Source organism: Leptodactylus fuscus, chromosome 2, assembly GCF_031893055.1.
Source record: "Leptodactylus fuscus isolate aLepFus1 chromosome 2, aLepFus1.hap2, whole genome shotgun sequence".
NCBI lineage: Eukaryota > Metazoa > Chordata > Amphibia > Anura > Leptodactylidae > Leptodactylus > Leptodactylus fuscus.
In genome coordinates, this window is record NC_134266.1 from 49,714,356 (window position 1) to 49,737,471 (window position 23,116).

The window sequence follows — 23,116 nt, forward strand, 5'->3', positions numbered from 1 at the left end:
AACCGGCAGAGGAATAAGTCCTTTGTGCAGGATTTTATTATCCACCAATTTTCAAGCAGACACTGAGACGGAGATTCCAGCCCAGATGTGAACTTTGCCTTAGCTATATCTAGATATACATAAAAAAAAAAAAACTTTAAGGAGATGTCCACCCTTACAACCAACAAATATATATTACCGCATCACATCCAAAACTCCTCTCCAGTCTTATACACTCACCGGCCACTTTATTAGGTACACCATGCTAGTAAGGGGTTGGACCCCCTTTTGCCTTCAGAACTGCCTCAATTCTTCATGGCATAGATTCAACAAGGTGCTGGAAGCATTCCTCAGAGATTTTGGTCCATCTTGACATGATGACATCACACAGTTGCCGCAGATTTGTCGGCTGCGCATCCATGATGCGAATCTCCCGTCCCACCACATCCCAAAGATGCTCTATTGGATTGAGATCTGGTGACTGTGGAGGCCATTGGAGGACAGTGAACTCATTGTCATGTTCAAGAAACCAGTCTGAGATGATTCCAGCTTTATGACATGGCGCATTATCCTGCTGAAAGTAGCCATCAGATGTTGGGTACATTGTGGTCATAAAGGGATGGACATGGTCAGCAACAATACTCAGGTAGGCTTTGGCGTTGCAACGATGCTCAATTGGTACCAAGGGGCCCAAAGAGTGCCAAGAAAATATTCCCCACACCATGACACCACCACCACCAGCCTGAACCGTTGATACAAGGCAGGATGGATCCATGCTTTCATGTTGTTGACGCCAAATTCTGAGACTACCATCCGAATGTCGCAGCAGAAATCGAGACTCATCAGACCAGGCAACGTTTTTCCAATCTTCAATTGTACAATTTCGATGAGCTTGTGCAAATTGTAGCCTCAGTTTCCTGTTCTTAGCTGAAAGGAGTGGCATCCGGTGTGGTCTTCTGCTGCTGTAGCCCATCTGCCTCAAAGTTCGACGTACTGTGCGGCGTTCAGAGATGCTCTTCTGGCTACCTTGGTTGTAACGGGTGGCTATTTGAGTCACTGTTGCCTTTCTATCAGCTCGAACCAGTCTGGCCATTCTCCTCTGACCTCTGGCATCAACAACGCATTTCCGCCCACAGAACTGCCGCTCACTGGATGTTTTTTCTTTTTCGGACCATTCTCTGTAAACCCTAGAGATGGTTGTGCGTGAAAATCCCAGTAGATCAGCAGTTTCTGAAATACTCAGACCAGCCCTTCTGGCACCAACAACCATGCCACGTTCAAAGGCACTCAAATCACCTTTCTTCCCCATACTGATGCTCGGTTTGAACTGCAGGAGATTGTCTTGACCATGTCTACATGCCTAAATGCACTGAGTTGCCGCCATGTGATTGGCTGATTAGAAATTAAGTGTTAACGAGCAGTTGGACAGGTGTACCTAATAAAGTGGCCGGTGAGTGTATGTCTCCATGGTAACAGACTACACAGAAACCATATGTAGTCTCATTTTGTAGGGATATTCTGTCTCCTACTTTTTGCTAGCATTAGATAAATTAGCAAGTAAGTATAAGGGTAAGTTCACATGGAGATTTTTGGCCAGGATTTTGGGGCCGTATCCACCTCAAAATCCTGAGCAAAAAGACGCCTCCCATTGAAATCAATGGGAGCCGCTCAGGAGTTTTTTCCGGGAGCCGTTTCTTCCGGGTTCCGGAAAAAAGGACCAAGATGCTCATTCTTCAGGCCGAATCGCCTCGCAATTTTGTCTGAAGACACTCCCTCCTCAGGACTAGGCCCATTCATTGGGCCTAATCCGGAGCAGAGTGCGTGGCTGGATACCAGTACAGTTCACCAGCTTTCAGTTGCGGCTACCCCGTTTTTGGACTGGAACCTGAGGTGTCCTCCGCCTCAAGTTCCAGCCCAAAAAACCCGTCTGAACTTACCCTTAGTCTGTAGCTATGAGGACACATAGGTCTACATTGGAGATGTGGAAAGAAATTGGTAAGGTACTGAAGACTCTTTGAAAAGTTGCTTTGCTTATTATTTTAGATACATTGTAATTTCTTGCTAGGCCAATGGTTAGTACTGTTCACTTGGCAATGCGTTTTTTTGGACAGAGCCTTTTGCTTGCCTGGTTCTCCTTCTAACACTAATTTCATCCACCAAATGTGATTTTTTTTTTTTTTACCCCTATAAAACAGTAAAATTATAGTTATAGCAATAGTTTTTGAAGTGATATCATATTGTTGCTTTTATTTCCCTAGGGTGTGACGAATGCCTTCAGTACAGCATACCACCATGTTCAGAGGCAAAGAAATATAGTCCAACTGGTGAGCAGTGCACTGGCTTGGATCTACAGCCGTGCACCTGATATTCGGGCCATAGACACTTACCTGATGGAGCCATGTGTAGATAAGGTACTAATATTTGTTCAGATTATCTGCCAGTAATAAAATATGTTCTTTATGGAGATTCTAGATCTATGTATTTCTAAATACAGTTAGTATGTAGCTTTTATTGGTTGGCCTTAGGCCACAGTCCGACTTTTACTGTGTATGGCCTTTGAGTAAAGTTTAAAATAATCTCTTCTTGGCAGGTCATAGTAATAGTCATGGGATCATAGTAATCTGGAGCTGCTATATATACTAGGTATACAGCTATATATAATGGCCTCAAAGCCGTTTGTAGTTGATACTGGACTGTATTACTACTTACATAGGCGCAAGGATATGTATTCCGGAACATGATGCACACAGACAACAACACAGGAATGTCTGAAATCTACAGTACTCCAACCACAATGCGAAGACGCGACAACTTGTTCAGGTCAGTGTCAGCACACTTTATGAGTGTCTGTCAGTTTGTTGTGCTAGATAGGAATAAAGGGATTTTCCAGGACAAAACTATACGTCTTCAGTTCTCTGCAGCACCAGTGCCACTGCTTCAGTGGTCCCTGCCAGTCTCTGCCTCCTGCAGCGTTCATGACGTAACACGACTGCTACAGCCAATAATTGGCTTCTGCTGGCATATATAGCAGAGGACCAGGGAGCCCAGTGATTGGCTGCAGCAGTCATATGAGTGATCTATTGCTCATGATCGCTGCAGAAATTAACAAACACGCAGCATATTGTTGAACTCTAAATTTGTATCCACTGCTTACCATTAGTTTTTCCAAAGACATACATGTCACTTTACATTGACATAAAGTTTGGCTGAGTTTTCCTTAGAGAGCTAGAAACTGGGTAGCTCAGATTCAAGGAGCCCTGACAGTGTTCTACACTGTGTTTTATAGATAGGTTCCTAGGAGCCCTGACAGTGTTCTACACTATGGTTTATAGATAGGTTCCTAGGAGCCCTGACAGTGTTCTACACTATGTTTTATTGATATGTGCCTAGGAGCCCTGACAGTGTTATACACTATGCTTTAAGACAATTTAAAGTGTGGTTCATACTAAACTTGTTCAACCCGAAATGAATCTTAGTCCCAAACCACCTGAAATGCAACAAATATTTAAAGGTTTGCCCATCTCTACCCATCACCATAGCCCACTGATCCAATGACCTACATATATTAATTGATGCCAATTTTTAACTTGTAATTGTTATGATTTCTTGTATGTTTTACAATTAGGCCGGGTTCACATGATGTATTATGGCACGTAATGTGGTACGTAGATGGCGCGGGAGCTTTTGCGGGCCGTATACGCTCCCATTGTTTTCAATGGGAGCCGGTACCGTATACGCGGCGCTATTTTGCAGCCATGATTTTGCGGCGGCCGCAAAATAGCGCCGCATATACGGTGAACCCGGCCTTACTATTTCATATGTTCATATAACTTGTTTGAAAAAAATCAAATCAATAAATACAAGTTTTCTTTTGTTATATTATGAGAATAATACTAGATATCTGTTTGGACAGGGACTATCTATTTAAATGTGCAGACAGCTCAGAAGTGATCACAAGAGATGCCTATGGAGAGCGCCACATTGCTGTACCCATCCGTGATCTGACAGGAAGAGCTCTTGGAGTTCTGGATCTAAACACAGGCCACTGCAGGGATCTACCAGCTCACGAGTACCAGGACCTACAGAAAATGTTGCAGATGTTACAGGGAGCTTGTTATGAAATTTTGGAAGAAGAACCATCTATAAATAGCCAAAATAGGGCTGTGTTAGGTGAGAGGTCGAGTATTTATACATGTAACTATTGGTTTTTTTTTTATGCACCAACCATTCAAACCAAAACCAGATATTCCATTAGGAAATAAAGAAGATCTTTCCTACTGTCAATTAAGCTTGCTGTGATCTACTGTATATCATAGGAAAGTAAACAGGTCCACAATTAAGGTACTGAGCAGTATTTTTGTAATTTACCACTAGAGAGCAGTATCATCCTGTTTAATGGTGGACATGCTCACACAGTAAGGTATTGCACAGAGATTGTCACTGCTGGGGTTGTTCAATGTTATGTAAATAAAGTGGGATCATTATATAATGAACAGTTGTGCAGTATTGTAATATAGTTTTCAAGATTTTTGCAGATGTCTTAATGGGGGTTATCCAGTTTCTAACATTGATGGCCCTGAAATTTATGGGGCAGCACTGCAGTACCTACCCCGGGCCGCTAGATCTCAGATCATGGTATGTTTTTTAAATCAGATGATTTTTATTAACAAATTTTTCTTTACATAAAAATAAAACAATCGACAAAACAACAGCAACACAACAACAATTCAAAGTAAATATGGAGACACAATCCGACATATAAAGGGGGGGGGGGGAGGGGAGTCCATTAGGACCCCCCTGCTAAATCTCCCGAACTTCCTTTGATTTCCATGCAAAGAATAGCACTCAGGAGATCAAGGAGACAGATAAAGTAGAAGTGAGAGATCTGTTCCTAATCAGAGACAGGGAGGGAAGACCAGGTGTGTCCAAACATGCTCCCCAAATTTTTTAAAATTTAGTTTGGGCCTTTCTCTGTATATACAGTCCTATGAAAAAGTTTGGGCACCCCTATTAATCTTAATCATTTTTAGTTCTAAATATTTTGGTGTTTATAACAGCCATTTCAGTTTGATATATCTAATAACTGATGGACACAGTAATATTTCAGGATTGAAATGAGGTTTATTGTACTAACAGAAAATGCGCAATATGCATTAAACCAAAATTTGACCGGTGCAAAAGTATGGGCACCTCAACAGAAAAGTGACATTAATATTTAGTAGATCCTCCTTTGGCAAAGATAACAGCCTCTAGTCGCTTCCTGTAGCTTTTAATCAGTTCCTGGATCCTGGATGAAGGGATTTTGGACAAACAATTCAAGTTCAGTTAAGTTAGATGGTCGCCGAGCATGGACAGCCCGCTTCAAATCATCCCACAGATGTTCAATGATATTCAGGTCTGGGGACTGGGATGGCCATTCCAGAACATTGTAATTGTTCCTCTGCATGAATGCCTGAGGATTTGGAGCGGTGTTTTGGATCATTGTCTTGCTGAAATATCCATCCCCGGCGTAACTTCAACTTCGTCACTGATTCTTGAACATTATTCTCAAGAATCTGCTGATACTGAGTGGAATCCATGCGACCCTCAACTTTAACAAGATTCCCGATGCCGGCATTGGCCACACAGCCCCAAAGCATGATGGAACCTCCACCAAATTTTACAGTGGGTAGCATGTGTTTTTCTTGGAATGCTGTTTCTTTTTGGACGCCATGCATAACGCCTTTTTTTATAACCAAACAACTCAATTTTTGTTTCCAAAATGAAGCTGCCTTGTCCAAATGTGCTTTTTCATACCTCAGGCAACTCTATTTGTGGCGTACGTGCAGAAACGGCTTCTTTCTCATCACTCTCCCATACAGCTTCTATTTGTGCAAAGTGCGCTGTATAGTTGACCGATGCACAGTGACACCATCTGCAGCAAGATGATGCTGCAGCTCTTTGGAGGTGGTCTGTGGATTGTCCTTGACTCTTCTCACCATTCTTCTTCTCTGCCTTTCTGATATTTTTCTTGGCCTGCCACTTCTGGGCTTAACAAGAACTGTCCCTGTCGTCTTCCATTTCCTTACTATGTTCCTCACAGTGGAAACTGACAGGTTAAATCTCTGAGACAACTTTTTGTATCCTTCCCCTGAACAACTATGTTGAACAATCTTTGTTTTCAGATCATTTGAGAGTTGTTTTGAGTAGCCCATGATGCCACTCTTCAGAGGAGATTCAAATAGGAGATCAACTTGCAATTGGCCACCTTAAATACCTTTTCTTATGATTGGATACATCTGGCTATGAAGTTCAAAGCTCACTGAGGTTACAAAACCAATTTTGTGCTTCAGTAAGTCAGTAAAAAGTAGTTAGGGGAATTCAAATCAATAAAATGATAAGGGTGCCCATACTTTTGCACCGGTCAAATTTTGGTTTAATGCATATTGCACATTTTCTGTTAGTACAATAAACCTCATTTCAATCCAGAAATATTACTGTGTCCATCAGTTATTAGATATATCAAACTGAAATGGCTGTTGCAAACACCAAAATATTTAGAACAAAAAATGATTAAGATTAATAGGGGTGCCCAAACTTTTTCATAGGACTGTATACTCCCCTCTCCAGCCTAATAGTGTTATTAACTCTAGATATCAATTCCACCAGAGAAGGAGGACTCGGGTCCAACCAATGATAAGCAATCAATTTTCTTGCCTGGTATAATACCCTAGACAACCCTATAAATTCCGGGCTTTCCGTGTCCACACCCTCCCCCAAATGACCTAGGAGGCAAACTAATGGTGGGCTAAGAAGTGTAATAGAATACACCTGGCCAAGCAAGGACCGTACTACTAAACTCATGGTATCTAAACACCAAGAGCCATGCTGCCTGGGTAATGGAAATCTGCGAGAGTCCCCCACAGATTTAATATTGATGACCTATCCTAAGGATCAATGTTAGAAACTGGATAGACCCTTTAAAATCTGCACAAACCTAATCCTTTTCCTATGTTCTAGGGAACTGTCAATGGAACTGTAATGTAGATTGAATGACACCTATAGGAAAGAGGGAGGGGAAAGTTAATTGGGGTTACCCTCTTCTTCATGCATTAAAAGTGCCCCTACACATCATACCAAGCGATATTATAACAATAGTTTACCAATAGCTGGAAGCCCTGAGGCAGCATTACTCTTCAGCAGGTGTGGGGTATACACCTGTAACCTAATGTCTTTGCAAAAATGTATTGGAGTATACACATATTCTGCATTCTGGCACATTATAGGTAAAGTCACATCACAGGTAAAGTTTCTCAGTGCTATGAAAATATTACACTCCATTAAATAAAAATACTATTAAAATGCTGCAAAAGTAAAGTAAAACGTTATAGTTGCTGGAATGTGGGGCGGATGGAAATGCAGTTAAAGTAAATAGATTACAGTTTCTATAATGTAACTATAAATGAGTTGTCCCAAAATTGACTTTTATCAGCTATTTACAGAATAGATGTCTGATAGCTGGTGGTTATACGTGTTCCCTGCCACTCCATTCAGTGTCCATGTAGTTGATAGATATTGCCTTGTTCAGTGCTTTGCCCTATTCATACTGAGTGTAATGAAAGGCTGCATGCCCACTACCCTAGTCAATCTCTAGCAGTTCAGGACCCCTGGTCTTATGGGGTTCCCAGCAGTCAGATATCTATCACTTATCCTGTGACTAGGTGATAAACGTTCATTGTGGAACAATCCTTTTAAGACTTAGCTTGATGCTTTGATCTTATATGGGAAAATCCATTTTGACATATGGGAGAGCCAGAGAATCTTGTGGTTATCTACTTCTTTTCTTTCTTTTTATCTATATGACTGCAGAGGCAGAACAAGGACCAGGACAGAGAAAAGTAGGAGTATTATTCCATCGCTTCATGCTGCAAGACCTGAGACAGTGTGTCAGTAAACTAGACCATCAGTCATTTGCTGAACTAAAAAGTTACAAGGAGCCTCCTGTCATGGTGCATAGCATCCTCAAGGCTGTGTTACTTCTGTTTTCTCCAGACTGGGCTGAATCAGAGGAGATCCACAGCTGGAATCGGTGCAAACTGGTAGGTCAGAGATGAGAATAGAAGATGTAGACTATGATACTATACATACAAACAGGGCCGGCTCCAGGTTGGGCGACAGAGCCTCAGTGGGCCCCCTTGTAAAGGAGGCGGGGGAGTCGAGACACTGTGCATTGCAGCGATGAAGCGAGTGACGTCATGCAGGAGTGTGACATCACCAACACCATACCTCCCAACTTTTGAAGAGCAGAAAGAGGGGCAAAATGTGCGGCGCGCTCTGCGCGCTGCGGCAAATTTACCTCCACCCACTTTTATGTTGACCTCACCCATTCTCATCCATTTTTCATGTGCTCCCACACAGTATAATCCTCCTACAGTCACCCGTAAATTATATGCCCCCCCTCCATCTCTCCCCCAGTTTCATATACACCCTTCCTCTGCCCCCAGTTTCATGCCGTTCTCCCCCTTCACCTGCCCACAGTTTCATGTCCCCCGTCTCTGCCCCAGTGTCATGCTGTTCCACCCCCCCATCTGCCCCAGTGTCATGCCGTTCCCCCCCTCCCCTTCATTGGGCCCCCTCCATCTCTGTCCCCAGTTTCATGCCGTTCTCTCCCCCTTCATCTGCCCACAGTTTCATGTCCCCCCGTCTCTGCCCCAGTGTCATGCCGTTCTCTCCCCCCCCCTTCATTTGCCCCCCAGTTTCATGGGCCCCCTTCATTATGTTCCAAACACAAACACTTACACTCACCTTCCATCGCTCTCCCGCCGCTCTCTCCGCTCTCTCACTCCATTCACATAGTTGTAGGCGCGATGTGATGTCATCACATCGCGCCTACACACGCCGAAGCCGGAATGCAGCCTTAAAGCAGGAGCTGAGCGCACAGCTCCTGCTTTAATCGCCTATGTATCGGGACAGGGACAGGCAAGTGCTGGGGGGCCCCCAGAGGGTCGGTGGGCCCCGGCACTTGCCCGACTATGCCGTGCGATGACGCCGGCCCTGCATACAAACTTTCCATTGAAAGGAAAGTGAGACATGATAAATTAAATTTTCAATGCCATTTGCATGCAAGTGGCTCTGGTGATTTGCTTCCTGGGTTGAGTTGGTATAGTCAGGGGTGAACATAGACAGTCCCCATAGAAGGCCCAAATACAAGAATGAACTATTACTATTAACTATTAAGTTAACACCTACACCCAGATTCCGTCCCCGAATCTGCTTGAAAAATGTGGAGAGAAAAGTCCTGTGGGTTTTCATGGGTAACTGCTTAAGTGGATTGGGTTTTCGTTTTTCGTCCCCAAGCAGACCCAAAGAACAGAAACCCAAACACGTGTGAACCTAGCGTCACCTAGTGCAGTTGTATCAGGACTAGAGATTAGAAATTAATGGATGCACCTGGTACTTCTGCTTTGACGGTGGCCGGCCACTTAACCCCCCGCGTGCCGGCTACGTCCATTCATTTCTATGCGAGCGTGCTGTTTGGATCGGCTGATCCGAACAGTACTCGCTCATCTCTAATCAGGACCCAAGGGCCTTAAGGGCCTATAAGATATGTCTTCCCATATGAAGAAACTAGTATTATAAATAATACATCATAGTTGCAGGTCTGGTTTGGATTTTACTTTGGAGCCTAGAAGTTTCATGTTACTTCTCTACCAAGGTATGTGCGACCACCCCGGGAGAACTGTGCAGGAGGCTGGACTGTCACGGTGACCTTATAGGCACCAGAACTCCCAGGAGAGGTGCACAGGGTAATAGGCAGAGTCAGTTAGATGTGACGCCAGTTGGAGTATTGAGACACCCGCTGGTCCCTGGGCTGAGATGGTGATGTGGGTGCCAGTGCTCTACTCCAACAAAGAGCTTTAGCCCAGGGCTTAGCTGTAAGGAAGGCAATGTCCAGGCCAGGATCAGTAGAAGTATTCACTGCTTTATTGTAACAGGCATCTGCTGGTCACTTGTCCTGTAGCAGTGAGCTGTGGCACAGGGGCTTGTAGCTGGCTGACACCTTCCCATGTATTAGCAGAGAGTCTTAGATGTCTGCAGATCCAGCTTCTGGTATACTGCAGGGGCTCAGTTACCTTGTAGAGGTCGGTGCAGGCTGCCAGGGTTATAGCTCTGCTTAGCCTGATATAAGCCTGTCCTCTTACTGATGGTGATGCAGGGCTCTGTCACACAGCTTCTCTGTCCTGCTACTGCTGTGGAAATCCTCACAGCACAGTGTCTGAAACACAAGATGGCCACTGCCACACTTCTCCTTCCTTCTCCTTCCCTGGCTCTTACAGAATACTACTTCCTGTCTCTGCTATGACTATTTCCTGTTCCAGCTACAGATCCACTCACCATAGTGTGTGTTGCTATGGAGACCACAGCTCACTAGGACAAGTGAAACCAGAGAACAATAGCTTAACAACATTACACAAATGAATACAGAATGAACATGGCAACACATACAAACTATCATAACATGTAAGGCACTTATATGGCCAAATAACCATTAGTAACTCCTGTGAGGGGGTTACATCCCTCCCTTCTTGAATGTAGCACGTCCTCGGGCTACCAATAACACAGAAAACAGTCAATGGCTTAAATATCCCATAGTCCAAAGTAAATGGAATAAACGTTAAATAGGTTAGGAACAAATAATAAACATAGAGGTAGAACTTTGGGCAGTCCAAGCATGGTGTCGCCACTATGGCACCAGGTATATGGCTTATTTGTTGAAGTGAAAATAAACAACAGTCTCCAAGGCAGATGATCAGCTGAAATGCACAGTCTACTATGGCTGATCTTGGAATGCTCCTTTAAGGGCTGTAGCGAACTGAGGGTTTACCCTTGTTTACCCTTTGGGATCTCCTTTGAGAAATTGTTTCAGGCTCTGAGGCCTCCTCTCTGTCAACAGGGAGTACCTGAGTATCCGGAGTCTCTGATACAAAGTCCTCTAAGGAAATGGAGTCACTTGTTTCCCTTGACACAGAAGGAGTCTCTCTTTGCAACGGTGTAACCGTAGGTCTCACAAAGAAGTATAAGTTAGGGGAAGCCAGAGCAAGTCCTAATTCTGTACCATGTTGGCCAGGAATGGGTATACAGGGTAATGTCCGTCTTGGTTGTGACAGAGCGTGTGGAGTAGCTGGTAACCGACGGGTCACTCTAGGACTTGTATAAGAGGAGGGACAGACTTTGAGATCATCTCGAGACACTAGCTGGGATGGACCTTCTCCATCCTCTGGAACAATTTTACACACTTTAGAGTTATCATGTGGTGCCTCTTGGACAACATAGGCTTTGTCTTCCCAACGATCCTCTAACTTATGATGCCTAACATGTCGCCTTTTTAGGACCTTATCTCCAGGTTGCAAGGGTTGAGCATTTGCTCCTTTGTCATACTGGAGAGCCTGTTTGTGTCTAGCCTGGTCCAGAGATTTACACACAAGTTCCTGAAGTTCTCTACTAACCCTTAGTCTTTCTGCTACCCAAGTGTCATTTGGTAAAGGTGGGGACCTAACCTCTGTAATCACTCCCATTTGGTGATCAGCGGGGAGCTGCCCTATCTGTCCTCTAAGGAGGTATGCAGGAGTGTACCCTGTGGAATCCTGTCTGGTGTTATTATAGATCTCAGTGATCTCTGGCAATAGCTCTGGCCACTCAGATCGTTTTTCACGGGCAACTGTTCTCAGCATGTTGATAATGATTTGATTGGCTTTTTCACAAAGCCCATTACCCTGGGGATGGTAGGCTGTAGTGCGGATCTTTTGACACCCATAGAGGTTGCAGAACTCTTGAAAAAGCTCTGACTCAAATGCAGGACCTTGATCAGTAAGGATCTTTTCAGGATAACCGTAGGGTCGCCCAAAATGTCTTTGGAATTCCCGAGCTGCTGTTTTACCAGTGAGATCTTTTACTGGGACTACAACCATGAATTTTGAAAAATGATCAATCATTGTTAGTGCATAAGTGTAACCTGACCGACTTGGAGTCAACTTGACGTGGTCAAGCGCTACCAACTCTAGTGGTCTGACTGTGACAATGCCCTGTAGAGGGGCCCGTTGGTTAGATCCTCTCCGCAAAGCACATTGTGCACAATCCCGGCACCACTGTTCAATTTGAGGGCGCATTCCCACCCAGTAGAAACGATCCTTAATGGTTCGTTCTGTCTTTTGGGCATTGAAATGTCCTGACTGATTATGATACGCATCCAAGATCAAAGGAGCGTCTTGTCTTGGTATCACAATCTGAAACACTCGCTCATGGGTACGAGGATTTACATAACGGCGGACCAGTTTTCCCTGCAGATAGGTTAAACGACCGCGCTCTCGCCAAAGATTTTGAAGTTCAGGGCTTGCATTGTTATCTGGACCTATTGAATTTGAATCTTTTAAAAGGTCTTTTAATCTTTGCAATGTTGGATCTTGTTTTTGGACTTGTTCCCAATCCATATGATGGAGGGACTCAACTCGCACGGTCTGAAGGGTACAATATTTGGTCCGGACATTTTGATTAACACGTTGAGTGACTTTATCATAGAAGTCAGGGAGTTCAATTTCTTCCCATATGTCAGGGTCATCTAGGTCATTAGTTGACTCTTGGGGTAACCGAGATAAAATGTCAGCATTAACATTCTCTCTCCCTGCACGGAATTTTAAGGTAAACTGATAATTGGCAAGACGTGAAGCCCAGCGCTGCTCAATTGCTCCCAATTTGGCAGTGCTAAGATGGGTCAGAGGATTATTATCTGTGTATGCAACAAAAGGAGTGGCGGTGAGATAATGATGGAATTTTTCGGTAACCGCCCAAACCAAGGCCAGAAACTCCAACTTAAAGGAGCTATAGTTAGAGTCATTACGTTCAGTCGCCCGAAGCGATCGACTGGCAAATGCAATGGGTCTAATCAAACCTTCTTGTTTCTGGGACAGGACAGCACCAAGTCCAGTTTTACTTGCATCTGTTTGCAGAATGAACGGTTTACTGTAATCAGGGTAAGCAAGGACATTCGGACCGACTAAGGCCGCTTTTAACTCATCAAATGCTTTTTGCATTTCAGGGGTCCATTGGATAGTTGGACTCTTACCAGATCGGGTGGTAGACTGACCTATCAGTACAGCCTGTAAGGGTGCAGCAATTCGGGCAAAGTTTTTTACAAATCGGCGGTAATAACCGGCGAACCCAAGGAATCTACGGATGTCTTTTACCGTTTCAGGAGTTGGCCAGTCGCGTATCCGTTCAGTGTACTGAGGATCTGGCGACACTCCATCAGCGCTCACAATGTGTCCCAGGTATTGGATTTCAGATTTTAGGAGATGGCATTTGGAAGGTTTGAGTTTCAGACCATAGCGATCCAAAGACTCAAACACTCTCGCAAGGTGATCCAAATGCTCTGCATATGTTCTGGAGTAAACAATTATATCATCCAGATATAACAGGACAGACTCAAAGTTTAGATGACCTAAACAGAACTCCATGAGCTGTTGGAATGTGGCAGGCGCATTGCACAACCCAAATGGCATCCGGTCAAATTCAAACAGACCCATTGGTGTTGTGAAGGCAGTTTTTTCAGCATCAGTTGGGGACATAGGGACCTGCCAGTATCCACTGGTAAGGTCCAGGACAGAGAAGTAGGCTGCAGACTGAAGAGCTGCAAGGGACTCCTCTATCCGGGGCAGCGGATATGCATCCTTGTGAGTGATATCATTCAATTTGCGGTAATCCACGCAAAGGCGAATAGTACCGTCCTTCTTTTTGACGAGTACTAAGGGAGCAGCCCAAGGGCTTCGGCTGTCCCTTATAACACCGGAATCCTTCATGTTTTGGAGTAAGCCTTTTACTTGTTGGTATTGTGCTGGGGGAATGGGCCTATGTCTTTCCTTGATGGGAGGATGATCACCAGTTTGAATTGTGTGTTCTACTGCAGTGACATGCCCAAAGTCCATAGGGGACTTGCTGAAAATGTGTTCGAATTCGTGAACTACCCGCAATACCCCTTCCAGCTGAGATGAAGGCGTCTCAGGGGTTCCAAGGTGAATCTCTTGCCACCATTCTTTTTGCTCCCCAGTGGGGTTACATGTGGGTTGTGAATTGGTGGTCTGAGCTCCACAATGGACTCTCTGGAGGCAATCAGCATCCTGAACTCTGGATAATTTGGCAACCACTGTATACCGTGGTAGTGTAACTTCAGAATCCCCAAAATTCAACAATTGTACAGGGACTCGTCCATGGGTCACCTTAGCCAAACTACGGGCAGCAATAACTGTACGATCCGTAGGCATTGACTCGATGAGCACGGAGTAATCCCTGCCTTTGACACCAAACCTGGCCCGGCACCAGACCATCATCACATGACCAGGTGGTAAGATGATGGGTCTAGCGTCAGTCACCCTAGCTTTTCCGATCTCACCTTGGGAAAGTTGGACCTGTTGTTGTTGTACCAAAACCTTAATGGCCTTATGGTAGATGTGTCTCTCTTTTGGAGCGGCTATTTGAAGAGTGTCAGACAAGGCAGCAATGGCTTCATCAAAACAATTAACTAAGACATTGGTCCCAATGATGATGGAGGGAGTGTCTCTGTCTTTGGCAACGTCCACAATGACAATCCCTTGATCCTTCAGTTCGGTTTTGCCAATCTTAAGGGTGGCTAGGAAGTATCCTACCTGTTTAAGTTCTTGTCCATTGCTGGCAATTAGAGTCACATGCTCATGAGGATTGCATGGTTGTAGCTGATCTCGAGACCAATATTTTTCAAACTGGGCAAGGGGCATGGTAGTCATCTGTGATCCCGTATCCAAGAGAGCAGTCAGTGGGATGTTGTTCATATTGATGGAAAGGATATGACGGTCTCCAATGAAACGTCGGCCCCATTCAGGTGATAGTGGACCATGGTGGTGGTTGTCTCCTGGGGGTAGGTCCTCTGCCCCAGGACGGCCTAGTTTAAAGACTGGCATTCTCGTTCAACGTGTCCTGGTAAATGACAACTTCGACAGATGGGCCTTCCGGATGAATCAAACTGGTCCGTGACCCTGCGACCGGGTCGGAATAACGGTCTGCGTGAATACTGACGTGGCGAAGGTCGCTGCCAGTGCCGGGATGAGGGAGACCTCGGTGGTGTCAGCTGAAGGTCCTCCACTTTTTTGCAAAGCTTAATTAGATTCCTTGAAAGTTCAGCGATTTGTCCTTGGAGTTCAATGTTGGAGTCAGAAGGTTGGATCTGTGCGCACTGAGCAATGGATTGTTGGATTACACAGGGCGGAGGTGCTGTAGAAGCTGAGGGCACATTATGCTGCTCCACTGGCATTGTGTCCACTTTAAGGATTTGGATGGCTGTCTCTTTAAATAGGTTGAAGGGTCGGTCAGGGTCTTGAGAGTTAAGCATACGTAGTTGCATTTTAACTGCATCAGGTGTAGCACCCTCGATGAATTGCTCCTTCAGCGTGCAATCATAATTGTGAAGCTCATGAGGATCTAGTTGCGCAACCTGGCGGAGAGCTTCATCCAAGCTCAGAGCATAGTCTCTAAGACTTTCACCTGCGTTCTGCTTGCGGCAAAAGAACCGAGCTTTTAGTTCTGACAGAGTCTTAGTTTCAAATATGGTGTGCAGTTTATCAAAAATTTGCTTAACAGTTTGTTTCTCCTTAACATCCCAGGACTTAACTTCACGGAGGGCTGCTCCTCCCATCTGACCCATTAAGATAGCAACCTTCTGCTCAGCAGTGAGGGGATAAACTTTGAAAGTTGCTTGCATCTTTTCTTTAAAGTCCTTTAGGGTATTTGGCTCGCCTACATAGAGTGGCAGCCATGGCACGCCTGGGTAATAAGGCATTGTGATTGGCATTACTGCAGCTGTGGGGGCTGAAACACTACACCCCTCTTCCTCATTACTGAACCCTTGGTGTTTAAAACTGACAAAATCCCTTTTTTCTTTGTTCCTAAACATACTGGCAGTACGTGGCTCACCTGCTGTTGCCTGTGCTGTAGATTCAGGTATAGCGTGCGATGCAGGGCCAAGATGGCGATATTGCACAGTGTCGCAGTCACAGATCCTTTTTTTCCTGCCGGCAGCTCAAGTGCCTCCCTTCTTTTTCATTGGCACAGCAATCCTGTTCGTGACGCCAACTGCGACCACCCCGGGAGAACCGTGCAGGAGGCTGGACTGTCACGGTGACCTTATAGGCACCAGAACTCCCAGGAGAGGTGCACAGGGTAATAGGCAGAGTCAGTTAGATGTGACGCCAGTTGGAGTATTGAGACACCCGCTGGTCCCTGGGCTGAGATGGTGATGTGGGTGCCAGTGCTCTACTCCAACAAAGAGCTTTAGCCCAGGGCTTAGCTGTAAGGAAGGCAATGTCCAGGCCAGGATCAGTAGAAGTATTCACTGCTTTATTGTAACAGGCATCTGCTGGGTCACTTGTCCTGTAGCAGTGAGCTGTGGCACAGGGGCTTGTAGCTGGCTGACACCTTCCCATGTATTAGCAGAGAGTCTTAGATGTCTGCAGATCCAGCTTCTGGTATACTGCAGGGGCTCAGTTACCTTGTAGAGGTCGGTGCAGGCTGCCAGGGTTATAGCTCTGCTTAGCCTGATATAAGCCTGTCCTCTTACTGATGGTGATGCAGGGCTCTGTCACACAGCTTCTCTGTCCTGCTACTGCTGTGGAAATCCTCACAGCACAGTGTCTGAAACACAAGATGGCCACTGCCACACTTCTCCTTCCTTCTCCTTCCCTGGCTCTTACAGAATACTACTTCCTGTCTCTGCTATGACTATTTCCTGTTCCAGCTACAGATCCACTCACCATAGTGTGTGTTGCTATGGAGACCACAGCTCACTAGGACAAGTGAAACCAGAGAACAATAGCTTAACAACATTACACAAATGAATACAGAATGAACATGGCAACACATACAAACTATCATAACATGTAAGGCACTTATATGGCCAAATAACCATTAGTAACTCCTGTGAGGGGGTTACATATGTCTATCCTCATCATTGCTCTGCTCGTCCGCCCCTGTAGAAGGGTCCTAACAATCCCCCAGTAATTGTGAGTCATGAGATTATCTAGCTCAGATGCTTATGTGAAATCCACCGTAATAGTAGGAATCTGCTTTTAAGGTGGCAGGGGGTTCCCCTACATACTGTACTTAGCCCCCTGCATAGCTGCACAAGTTGCTTATATGTCGTGTTCACCCATGGGTACTGTCTGCACTCCTGCCAAGTGTACAATACCCATGGGTGAACAGGAGACAAAAATAGTACAGTGAATTTTTAAGCGTTCTAAGGTGTTAGGATGTCAACCCTGTTTACAACTTTTTTCAATAGAAACCAGCAGACTTGGGAATTCAGCTGTATCATGTCATACAGACACAATATCAGTGCCTCAAATGTTGAATCCTCTTCACAATTAGCTGCCAAATCATTTATCTGTGTGAACATACCCTTAACATTTTTTCTTTCTATATTTGTAGAAAGTGAACAGTGATTTAATAAGGAAAATATTGTCTTTTGACCCTACTGCCCAGTCTGTACAGTTCAACCCAGAGATCCTGGCTAAGTATATTAAAGGTAAGTAGATTTTTCCATTCATTAAGGCACTGTAGGAACAATATATGTAGAGCCCAGGATAGGTTCAGATCATTCCTATTAAATCAGGAACTGGGGTGCTTTTCCTCACAAAGTTTCCCAATGCTGGAATCTCCAGCATTCACCTGTTACCTGTTGGAAAATATGGCATTAAAGAGGCCCTGTTGCCAGGTCTGAAAAGTCCAATACATCATCTGATCAGTGCTGTCACCCTGAGCATTTTGGTGTTTTGTTTATCCAAATCTGTTCAGCCGTTCCAAAGATATAAGCCCTTTTACTACTGATGCAAACTAGGGTATACTAGCCAAGTGGGTGGTAACACTACATGACATGCAACACACAGAGACCCCATCCCCCCAAGAAACCACCATGTTACTGCCCACTTGGCCAATATACCCTAATATGCATCAATGCTAGATGGGCTTACATCTTTGGAATGGCTGAATGATTTGAATAAAGAAAAGACCAAAATGCTCGGAGTGACAGCGCTGATCAGATGGTTTATGTTACTGGGCTTTTCTGACCCATTGCCAGGTTTTCCATAGTTGTTCAGTTTCCCTGTAGCGCCACAACATGGCAAATGCAGGAATGTACAGTTCTCATTCAAGTCAGTGGGTTGTCTGTGTAACACAGGACAGGGCAGTGAGACATGCTCTTTGTAATTGATCTCTACTCCTATCAAGAAGATGACAATCTGGACCAGGAGATCCATGGGGTGTATGAAAATGGGTTTTCTTACCTAGGCAACCTTAAATATAATCTGATGCACGTAACTGTAATAAGAATGTGTGCTTTTCAAATTGCAAAGACTCCTTACAACATGACTGATGTGTTTCAGGTATTCCTAGAGGAGCAGTCTGGAAACATGGCTCTATCCCTGCAGAGCATCTCTATAACTGGGCCTTCACCTGCCTCTCGCTGATGGAGCTCAGCCAGAAGACGCAGAACGCACAGTCACCATCTCTGGTCACAGCACCAAACTAAATGTGAATTAAAAGAAGCAGAACATAAACCTGTTGTATTCTGTTTGTATGTGATCTATTACTACATGACCTGAATATATTTAACATACACAGACAGAAATCCATAGTGTAGGTGAACGGAATAAACTATGCACTAAGTTCTTGTGTCTTTAAATATATACTTCTGTCTTTACTTCTATTCTTAATATAAAAACCCCCCCAAAAAACATGATAGTCTTCAGTAGTTGATACCTTTTTAATGGCTAACTAATAATGATGACAGATTACAACGTTTCGGAACTCTAGGCTCCTTTCTCAAGTAAATTTAAAAACCATTTCTGAAGGATGCATATTTATATACAAAAGGACACATAGGGATAGAATTGGAGGAGGAAGGGGGGCACAGCTTGAGGAACAAGTTCAGTGGCAGGCCAGATTGAGAGTTTCCGAAACGCTTGAGATGCCCCAACAATCACAGGCATGCTGCGAGGAACAAGTTCAGCAGCAGAACAGCTTAAGAGCTGTCAAAACGCCGGAGCAGGCAAACCATTGACGGCAGCAATTTGCTGAATATAGGCGGATCATCCACTCCAACAACCCGCAGACGAAGTCGCTGGCAGAAGCTAGTACCTGATAAACCCAGTGTTGTGAAAGAGAACTTGCCCTGCATCTGAAAACCAAAATTTAAGGCCATCAATTTTTAGCCTGGGAAACATTACAATGCAAACCTTGTCAGGTGCCACAACTAATCTTAATGGGCAGTGGGGTGTCTGTCAGGAATTTAAAATAGGCTATGGGGGTCGCAGTAAAGTGTTCAAAGAGCGTTTTGGAACAGACCAGTTATACCCATGAACCTCAGAACATGAGCAATGTAGCTCCAGGACAAGCTAGCAAAAACTTTTTCCGTAAAAAAGGCCAATTGGGAGATGGGCTTGTGATGTTGATTGGCCCAAAGAATAATATTACACTGTTTTCTTACGTAATCCAAGGCCCAACTACTTGGGATGAAACCAACTTGGTCAGAGTGTATCAAGGACTGCAGCAGACCATTTAACCTAGAGGCTAAGATCAAGGAAAAAAGCTTATTATTTAAATATAAAAGTGAAATGGGACTATAGTTGAAACTGGAGAGGGGACGGCTTTGTGTCCGTGCAAAAAAAAAGGTTTCCAGGCGGAGGGGCTGCATACAGACACCGGTGGTCACCTTTAAAAACTCATTCAAATAAATGGATTTTAAAATTGGCCGCCGGCAAGCCGTCCCCTGTCCAGTTTCCCCGGGGTTTACAATGGGAACCCCGAGGCGGACAATGGCAGTAGTGTGAACACCACTTAAGGAGATTTTCCATCTGTCAACGGATAGAAGATGTCTGGAGAAAGAAGGGTCTAACATGCCCGATACTTTATTCTCAAGGGAGATAAGCCAGAGAGATGAATGTATCATGATGTTGACAAGTCCCACATGACCCAATCACAGGCTGAAGTGGTCCTTTGGGGCCGCTGACGTCATTCAAGAGGCAAGAAGCGGTTGGACAAGAATGAGGACCCCATGGAAGTAGAAATTGTGCCCGGAAGAGGTAAGTACAACTTTGTTGTGTTCTTTCACCTCCCCTTATTATACTCAGGGGTCTGAAGAGACCTCAGAGCATAATAGTGGTTCATGGGTGGCAAATCCCAAATTTTTGGAAGATTCTTAATGAACCTGGCTTTTTATGAACTGCTTCGCTCACTCATAATTATAATGATGCAGTTTTGTCATTTACCATTCACTACCCTGAGCCCACCTTTTAGCCTTTGTGAGTTTACTGCAGAGAAGTGGTTAAGGTTTTGTGAATAGACTGCGAGATTCCATCTATGTAATAACATTCCAAGTAAGAACATCTTTTTAATAAAAGCTAGATTTGGGAAATGGCATCTGTCTGTTATTCTATCTTGCTGATAATACATTGCCAATGTCAGGTCAGAGCTGTCGTACTGATTCCACCGGGATAAGATGCTCTTGTTATTGTGCTTCCTGATGCCACAGATAATCTGTTCTCGGGTACGTATTCCTGTAAAGGGATAATTAGGGAGAAGCGGCCATGTTTCCAGGAATAATCTTAGAAAAGATATTAAACTGCCAGTACATAACCCATATACTGTTATCCTGATTTCCAAACACAATATGAGAGAGACTTCCATTTATACACTAAAGAATTGATGTGCTGAAAGATCGCTCATTTAAAGCAGGACTTGAAATACTTCTTAAAGAGGACCTTTCACCATATCTGGGCACAGGCAGTGTTATATACTGCCAGAAAGCTGACAGTGCGCTGAATTCAGCGCACTGTCGGCTTTCCCAATCTGTGCCCGGTGTAAAGCGCTATCGGTCCCGGTACCGTAGCGCTTTACAGTCAGAAGGGCGTTTCTGACCATTAGCCAGAGACGTCCTTCTGCCTCGTGGCGCCAATCGCGCTGTGCTGAAGAGCTACGGTACCGGGCCGTAAGCTCTTCACACCGGGCACAGATCGGGAAAGCCGACAGTGCGCTGAATTCAGCGCACTGTCAGCTTTCTGGCAGTATATAACACTGACTGTGCCCGGATATGGTGAAAGGTCCTCTTTAATATAAACTTATTGCTCCTAGATTGCTTCATATTAAAGGGGCTGTACAAGAATTATTATTTATGGCTCACCCTTAGGATATGCCATAAATACATGATCGTTGGGGGCCGACAGGCCGTCCCCACATGGATCAACTAGCTATTCCCAGCCACCTGTACTATACAGTGCATGGAGCCAAAGGCAGATGGTCCGTGCCCCGTTTAGTGGCCAGGAGCCGATACTGCAGCTCAGTTTGTATTGAAGTCATTGAGAGCTCAGCTGCAGTAACTGCACACAGCTACTATACAGGGCAGGAGCCATCTACTTATTACACTATATAGCATGGGGATCAGATGCAGCCCGAATAGCTGATACCATCAAATATTTCTAGCCTATTCTGAAGATGTGTATATTTATATTACCAGTTTTCATGGACATTTTTTTTTTTTTTTTTAACGGTCATAATAATGTAGCTCATACTGTAAATTTGCTTGTTAAATGTACAGAGCCCCTTTTAAAGAGGACCTTTCACCATCGGGGGCACATGCGGTTTAACACACCGCTAGAAAGCCGTCAGTGCGCTGAATTCAGCGCACTATTGGCTTTCCCATTCTGTGCCCCAAGTGAAGAGCTATCGGTGCCGATACCGTGGCTCTTCACTGTCCCTATCCTCACAGTGCTCATCCATAGATGAGCACTGGGGGAGGCGTTCCTCACCGCTCTCACAGTACAGCGCAATGGATGCTGCTGTGAGGAAGGGCGTTCCTGACTGACTGTCAAAAACCCCCTTCTGACAGTGAAGAGCTACAGTACTGGCACCGATAGCTCTTCTCCTGGGGCACAGAACGGGAAAGCCAATAGTGTGCTGAATTCAGCGCACTGTCGGCTTTCTATTGGTGTATTAAACCACATGTGCCTCAGGAGGTGAAAGGTCCTCTTTTGTACAAATCTAAACTGCTACAATCTTAGGCTTGGTTCAACTCTGCATTCGGAGATTCCATTCCCCTCTTTGCATGAAGAATACATTTTTTCGCACTGAAACTGAGAGGAAACTACACAGACCCCATTATAGTCTATGGGTTTCGCGGGTTTCCTAAGGTAACCACTTTTTTATGTGTATTAGGTTTCCATTCGGAGGGTCCCCAAGCGGACCTCCCAAACGGAAACCCAAACACAGATGTGAACCTAGCCATAAAGAAACAAGACAAACTAGTTTATAGCTGTACTAGCTTTTACCCGCGACTTCGTCTGCGGTGATTTGAGAATTGGGCGGACACAGACGTGTGAAACTGTAAAAGTGCTTTAAAAAGTTTGGTGGGCTAGCAAATGTGATGTGATGTATAGTGTATGTAGTGATACAGACAATGTGATGTCTTGTATTGTATATGTAGTGATACAGACAATGTGATGTGTTGTATTGTGTATGTAGTGATACAGACAATGTGAAGTGTTGTATTGTGTATTTAGTGATACAGACAATGTGATGTGTTGTATTGTGTATGTAGTGATACAGACAATGTGATGTGTTGTATTGTGTATGTAGTGATACAGACAATGTGATGTGTTGTATTGTGTATGTAGTGATACAGACAATGTGATGTGTTGTATTGTGTATGTAGTGATACAGACAATGTGATGTGTTGTATTGTGTATGTAGTGATACAGACAATGTGATGTGTTGTATTGTGTATGTAGTGATACAGACAATGTAATGTGTTGTATTGTGTATGTAGTGATACAGACAATGTGATGTGTTGTAGTGTGTATGTAGTGATACAGACAATGTGATGTGTTGTAGTGTGTATGTAGTGATACAGACAATGTGATGTGTTGTAGTGTGTATGTAGTGATACAGACAATGTGATGTGTTGTATTGTGTATGTAGTGATACAGACAATGTGATGTGTTGTATTGTGTATGTAGTGATACAGACAATGTAATGTGTTGTATTGTGTATGTAGTGATACAGACAATGTGATGTGTTGTAGTGTGTATGT

At 44.4% G+C, this 23,116-nt stretch overlaps 1 protein-coding gene across 1 annotated transcript in view; it reads left to right on the top strand.

The window, feature by feature from the left end:
* The window catches only part of EFCAB5 (EF-hand calcium binding domain 5), a 48,690-nt gene extending 30,128 nt beyond the window's left edge, over positions 1 to 18,562 (top strand). The window contains exons 16-21 of the mRNA XM_075263735.1: positions 2,238 to 2,390; positions 2,693 to 2,799; positions 3,893 to 4,149; positions 7,828 to 8,057; positions 17,464 to 17,560; positions 18,417 to 18,562. Of these exons, the coding sequence (XP_075119836.1) occupies positions 2,238 to 2,390; positions 2,693 to 2,799; positions 3,893 to 4,149; positions 7,828 to 8,057; positions 17,464 to 17,560; positions 18,417 to 18,562 (990 nt within the window). The remainder of the gene's footprint in view (positions 1 to 2,237; positions 2,391 to 2,692; positions 2,800 to 3,892; positions 4,150 to 7,827; positions 8,058 to 17,463; positions 17,561 to 18,416) is intronic.
* The last annotated feature ends 4,554 nt before the right edge of the window (positions 18,563 to 23,116 follow it).